Source organism: Melanerpes formicivorus, unplaced genomic scaffold (assembly GCF_026170545.1).
Source record: "Melanerpes formicivorus ecotype bairdi unplaced genomic scaffold, bMelFor1.0.p_v2 SCAF_13, whole genome shotgun sequence".
NCBI lineage: Eukaryota > Metazoa > Chordata > Aves > Piciformes > Picidae > Melanerpes > Melanerpes formicivorus.
The window spans coordinates 15832495-15838972 of record NW_027142365.1 but is presented as its reverse complement, the minus strand read 5'-3'; the positions used below and the strand labels follow the sequence as shown (position 1 = coordinate 15838972).

General features: G+C 47.7%; 1 protein-coding gene across 1 annotated transcript; it reads right to left on the bottom strand.

Annotated features, from left to right (window-relative positions):
- Positions 1-202: 202 nt before the first annotated feature.
- On the bottom strand, positions 203-6235 carry LOC137444971 (isopentenyl-diphosphate Delta-isomerase 1). The gene is made up of 5 exons (XM_068146303.1): positions 6055-6235; positions 4965-5128; positions 4413-4505; positions 2957-3087; positions 203-2002 (listed from the first exon to the last, which is right to left on the bottom strand). Exons 1-5 carry the CDS (start codon positions 6195-6197, stop codon positions 1685-1687), a joined length of 849 nt encoding a protein of 282 aa, XP_068002404.1. The 5' UTR covers positions 6198-6235; the 3' UTR covers positions 203-1684.
- Positions 6236-6478: the final 243 nt, after the last annotated feature.

The window sequence follows — 6478 nt, the reverse complement described above, 5'->3', positions numbered from 1 at the left end:
CATAGCATTTGACACCAGGATCTGCTGTGTCAGCTCCTCATCCCAGACAGCTGCCCTACAAACTCAGACCCCTGCTAAAATCAATGCCAGCTCCAGTAATGCTTTCAGTAACCTTGGTGGTGTCTATAGTGCAGTGACGTCAGGTGGTTCTCTACGTGGCTCCAGGTCTGGAAAGAAAGCAAGTCCCAGCTTTTAATCATGGTCTTGTTAAGGTAATCCTTTATTTAAAAACTATTCCAGGTGTTTGCCAAGTACTCTAAGAGATGGTGGCTTGTGTTGAACTGTGAACTGTTACACCACATCACCATTCATTCACCCACTGTTGCTTCAGGTCAACATACAACAAACTTGGCTCTAAAAGCCTGAAGTGTTGAAGCACTAGAGCTGCTGGCACACAGGAGCTTCAGTGCTGCCCCTCAACGCTGGGATGAGAAGCATGCTAACCACTGGAGAAACTAGTTAACTTTCAAAGCAGACCGGGTAGTTAAACCCAGGGATTACACACAAGGAGTAGTGGTATGAAAAACATCCTACTTCATCAAGACACCTCTGGTAGAAGGTAATAAATCTTAAGGTGAGTAATCTAACAGAAGACAAGCTTTTGGGGGCAGGGAATAAAACCAAAAAAGTCTTTAATCCAAATCAAGACCCTTCACATATTACTTGTTTTTGAAAAGCCTTCCCTCTGGCTTGCTACTAGCAACTGACTGCAGGATCAAAAAGGATTAGCTCTTGCACTCTGGCACTTCTGATTAACTGAAATTAACAGTTGATATAAGCCCATCAATTGTGAGCCTTCAGTCTTGGAGTTCAAGGGGTTTGAGTTGTCCAGGAGTTTGGAAAGACTCTTACAGTGGATGTTGCAGGAAAACAAGCTTGGATGAAGCTACCTGTGTTTTCCAGCAGCTAGAGCAGAACCATTAGAGCCAGGCTACTGCCCGTGTCTGAGGTACTACTGGCATTTGGTATCATTAACCATCACTTCCCCTGCAGAGATGGGCAGTACTTGGTCACAAACTAACTAGGGAAGAGTGATGGGGTAATAACCCAAACAACCCCTGCAGCATTTATCATCTAAAGCTGCAACACTGCAACACTTCCAAGCCAGCGTTGGCCCACACCAACCACCCCATTACTTAGCTTTTATGTGTTTGGTTATAGAGTACAGCAACAGAAGAGATTTGCTTTCTGCAATTAAAATCATCCTGATTACTCTAAAATAAGTGATTGGGTTTTCTCTTCAGGCATCTAGCCTTGGCATCCATGCAGCACTCAAATCCATGTCACCACTTTCAGAAGGTGCAGTCACGTACAGCTGCGATCAGCACCATCAGATGAGCTGGGCAGGAGGTTCCCCAGCAGCTCTAGTTAGGCAAGGAAGGAACAGCAAACTGGGCATACATGGGATGACATCTTCTGTATCACACCATGTAATGGAGAAGAGGAACCATGGGGTTTCTTATGTTACTGTTACCCATTTTACATGAGATTCAGCGTAACTCGCCCAAGAGGAACAGGGCTGAGGGGAAGAGGAGGTGAAGAGAGAAAAGAAAACCATCAGCCACAACCATCTCTGTACGAAGTTGTTAACCATGCTCCAGGAGGACCAGTTTTGTGCCTTGAGTCACTAGTTACCATAGAGTTAGTGAGACAGCACAGCAGCGCCAGCCCTGGCCCCAGCTCTTTACAGCCGGTGTATTTTCTCATGGTCAACAAATTTGTTCAGGTTAGCCAAGTTATCCCACCACTTAAAAAGAAAGGTCTCTGCAATTAGCTTAAACCATGGGGTAATCTTCACTTCATTCTTGGAGGCTTTGTCCAAGAGCTGCTTCAGTTCCTTCTGTGTCACGTAGCAGTAGCTCTGGATCTCGTTGGGGTCAGGGTTCAGTGTCACATCCTTCTGTACAAATAAGATGTAGTCTATCTCGTGCTCACCCCAGATCCCGTCAGACTTGGCCTTGTAGTGAATTCGTGTCAAATAGGAGATGTCTTCTGGAGGTACCTACAACCAAAACACTTGTCAGCACAACTGCCCTCCTGGGCACCACAGCAGAATTGCCAGCTCTCAGCCTCTTCCTTGGGAACATTCCCCCAGTGTACACCTGCACTACTGCCTCACAGGCAATTACTAGGAACAATAAATAGCTTGCAGTCTGCTGACAGCAGCTGCGCAGTTTCTCTATTTAGGCTCACATTGAGTGATTTCTTCTCCACAGGAAGTTTTAAAGGATCATTCCTAGACCTTGAGGCACACTCATTGCAGCTGATCAATACAGCCCTTACCTGCCAAGGAGAAGACCTGGCAGCTGCTTAGAACCAAGGCCAGAACTGGTGCTGACAGACCACATGAAACCCTCATCTACCAGGCATCTCTGCAAGCTGCAGACCAGGTAATTAATTCCAGGGACAACCTAAGCCTCTCCTAGATGACATAAATGTCATTAGTTACAAAATGCAGAAAGAGATTTTGGCTGTGAGCTTCCTTCAGGCAGCTTTCCTGTGCTCTCCCAAACTGCCACTAGAAGCTCTGGGAGCAACACTGTGTGCCCAGCCAGCCCTACACAAAACTTGGGACTGCAGAGGGACTTGTAGATGGATGGTGCCAGAAGCTCAGTGATGCCCTCCAGGACCACCAGTCCTACAGACCGCATACAGTGCCCTGCCTGCAGCCTGGAGGAAAGACAGCAGCCTGGGCAAGCAGGACAGCCCAAGCAGCCCTAGGCAGCCCTGAAGCAGTAACCCTTCATTACAGTGACTTACTCTGGGGCAGTGCACTATTCCAAAACACCCCTCAGCTCCATCAGCTTCTGAGGCTCTGCAATCTAGATGAAGTAGTCTCAAATTCACTAAGTTCCCTACAGCTCTTCAGATTTCATCCAGACCCTGCTTGCCAGACACTGTCAGTCTATAAACTGGCAAACAGGGGCAAGAATTCCTCTTTCCCTCTTTCCTTTACCTGCTCCAGAGGAATTCCTAACTCTGCTTTCAGTCGTCTCTGCGCCGCTCTCCGAACGCCCATGGCATTGTTTTCTTCCAGTTCTAGTGGGTGGCTTAGAGGATGACTGCAACAAGTGTTGGTAAAACAATCTGCAAGAAGTTTGTATCAGTACATTTTTGACATGTAAGAAAAAAGAAAGACAAACCAAAACCCCCACAGCCCTAGAAATCAACCCAGAGACACATGACAGTTACTCAACACCTCACAGCCTTGTTTCTCTCTCGTAGAGAAGAGAGGAAGGATAATTTCACCATTACTTTTCTTTCCATATTTTGCACCAAGATTTGCCTGTACCAAGTACTGCTTGGCACATCAGTGTTTCAACACACAAACCCATGCATGCTCATGCCCAAGAGAGCATCTACTTAGAGAGGCAGTTTGGAAAGCGCCAATTAAGAACCAATTAAAATTATTTGGGGCAGTTTGTATGCAACAGAGTATTAAAAAGCCTCCAGAGCTTCAAGACCAGTTGACAAGAAGTAGATGAACAGTTTGTGCTTGTGTTTAAATAACAGGCCCTCTATACACTCTGCTTCATGTGTATTGCAAATCACTTACCAGTAATGTAGAATAACTCTGTTTGACCAACTTTTATCTGTAAGAGTCTAGCTCAAAAGCATTTAAACCAGAGTCAGATTACCCACAAACTACACTTGAGCACTTTGTTAGGTAGTGGTCAAGGGAAAAAACAAACAACAAACAAAAAACCCAAAGCCTGAAGATTCCCTTGGAAGGAAGAAAAGGTCTTTCCTGGCCAAGTTAAAGAGGATTAGGAACATCTGAAGTTGTTTTCCACCTGGAATTCTGAAACAGATTGACGCTTCCTCCCACATGTCTGATGTAAGCCATGTTTCTTTCATTCCACTTATTTTTATGCCTCTCCCTTTGCATTTGATAGCAGTAGTTCAACAGTCTTCAAAACTCATGCACTACAGAATCTGCCCACAGTCTCATTTCTTCCATAGTTAAGGAAGTTGACACAGCCATAGACAAAGGTCTGCAGAGCTGGCTGAAACACAGCACAGCTGTTGAACAGCAGGGCTCTGCTACACATCAGCTGCATGTCTTTACTAGTGGAACCCAGACACTATCCAGCTACCACAGTGCTTGTTTCAACTCCTGCAAATACATCTTGCAGCAGAGGAGGTGAACAGCACACACTGCACTTGCATGAACAGGATGAAACATGTCAGGAAAGCTCATTTCCCAAGATGATGGCTGGCATCAAACCACTCGTGCCATTATCTTACTTCATCCACATGCACATCTCAAACTCTTCAAAGTGTCTCCTCCAGGAAACTACATCCTAAAAATCTCAGAATGAGTTACACTGCAAAAAAACCAAAGACTGCACTGTTTGAAAACACTGATTTAAAGAAACACTTTTATAGATCCAATGCATTTCAGTACTGACCTGGAAAGGTAATTTTTGCATTTGACCTCTGCTGCAGCAACAATTTGTTCTCTGCATTAAACAGGAAAACGCTGAAAGCTCGGTGCAGTAGACCTGAAAACAAAAGAAACAGAAGGCTATTTAGGAGGAAATAAAAACATATGAAGACAGAGTTTAAGGACTTAGAATGCCCTCATTTTTTAGATCACTTACATTTCAAACTCATACACATTAAAACCCAAGGATTTGATAAAAAACTCAAGAGTTACTATTTGGGTTTCTGTCATCTTACTCAAGCTGATGCATGTCAACAAGACAAAACATTATGCCATTAGGAAAGTGCCAATAACAACAATGCAACAAGAGAAGTTCTAGTCAACTAAAGGTGCATAATTGAGCAAGCTTCCAAGGAAGGCTCAGTATCCAGAAATTTACTATGAAAAAGAGAGGACTCAAAAACTCCTAAAAAATGGTATGAAATGTCAGGAAGTAAGTAATTTCAAACATGTAGCCATGATTAAATTAAAGCCTCAATCAACTTAATGGTTAAACTAGGAGGCAAGTCAGCTGTACCTTTATCAATGTTTTCGTTCAGGTGACAGTTTTTCTTGGTATCTGCTCCAATCCTTTTATCATTTTCATCAATGAGGATGCACATCTCTGCCAAGAGCTGCACCTGCTGTTCATCCAGGTGATCTGTGTTTACTTCAGGCATCGTGAGGGTAGCAAATGTTCTCCTGAAAAACACAGTGGAGAGTCATCTGGTAAAAATAAAACCCATAAGGTTGTGGGCACTACAAACACGGCACTATGAAACACACTAGGAGAAATGGAACAAATGGAGTGGGTAGATTCAGATTGGATGTTAGGAAGAAATTCTTCACCACGAGGGCAGTGAGACACTGGAAGAGGTTGCCCAGGGAGGTGGTAGAAGCCTCATCCCTGGAGGATTTTAAGGCCAGGCTGGATGTGATTCTGAGCAACCTGCTGTAGTGTGAGGTGTCCCTGCCCATGGCAGGGGGGTTGGAACTGGGTGATCCTTGAGGTCCCTTCCAACCCTAACAATTAGATGATTCTATGCTATGGGGAGAACTAACTCATCTCAGCCAGACCCAATACATGGGCAGTGCATGAGAAATAACCAAATGGGTCAGCTTTCCAGCACAGTGTAAGTGGTGCCCCAATCCTATTTTGGGGCTTTCACATGCTTTCCAATTTCTGAAGCCTCCTCCCCGCAACGCCAAGCGCTGCTATCTAAGGTGTAGATGCTCAGCAGAGCGTTTCGTTGACAGCCCAGGCAGCAGCTGCTGCAGGCCAGCTGTGCCAGGTGTACGGTTTTGGTGGGCTAGTAGTGTATGAAATGCAGTTCCTTGCCCTACCCCAGTCTGCGTGCCCTGCACACTGCCGCCGGGTCACCTTCACCGTCACAGACACCGTGCGCACCAGTGGTTTTTCCTCCCGTCACCAAGAACTAGATCAGGAGGGTTCCCCGGCAAGGACACGCTGCCCAAGGCGCTCCCCAAACACTCCTCAAGCCCTGTCTTCGCTGCCCCCGCCCGCCGCCCTCTCCCTCCGCAGACCCCTTCCCGTCCGCAGGCTGCTGCAGCAGCTGCTCCCCGCTCTCGCCAGCCCCATCCCTCAGCAGCCCTCAGCCCTTCCTCACCTCTCGGCCCAGACCTTCCCCTCGCACTGTCGGGCGGCAGAGGCGCGCGGCTGGTGACGGCCCCACACACCACAGCGACGCCCCTGAGGGACGGCGGCTTCACGACAGCCCGCACTAACGGCCCGGCACAGCACGCGCCACATCGCCCGTCACGCCGCTGCCGCCAATGGCAGCGCCCGCAGTGCCTACGTCACCGCATCGCCCGATCGCCCCACCGCGCCGCGGGCTGCTCCGGCCACGCACCAACCAGTGACAGGTAGGGTCGACGGCAGCTCAGCCAACCTCCACACGGCCAGGCGGACCAATACAGAGAGGGCATAGCGGCGAGCCAGCCAATGAGAGCCGGGGAGCCGGGTCAAGCCGCAGCCCGGCCCAGCTGCTTCCGGCAGGGTGGGCGAGAGCCCTCGGTGGAGCCGCAGCTCCC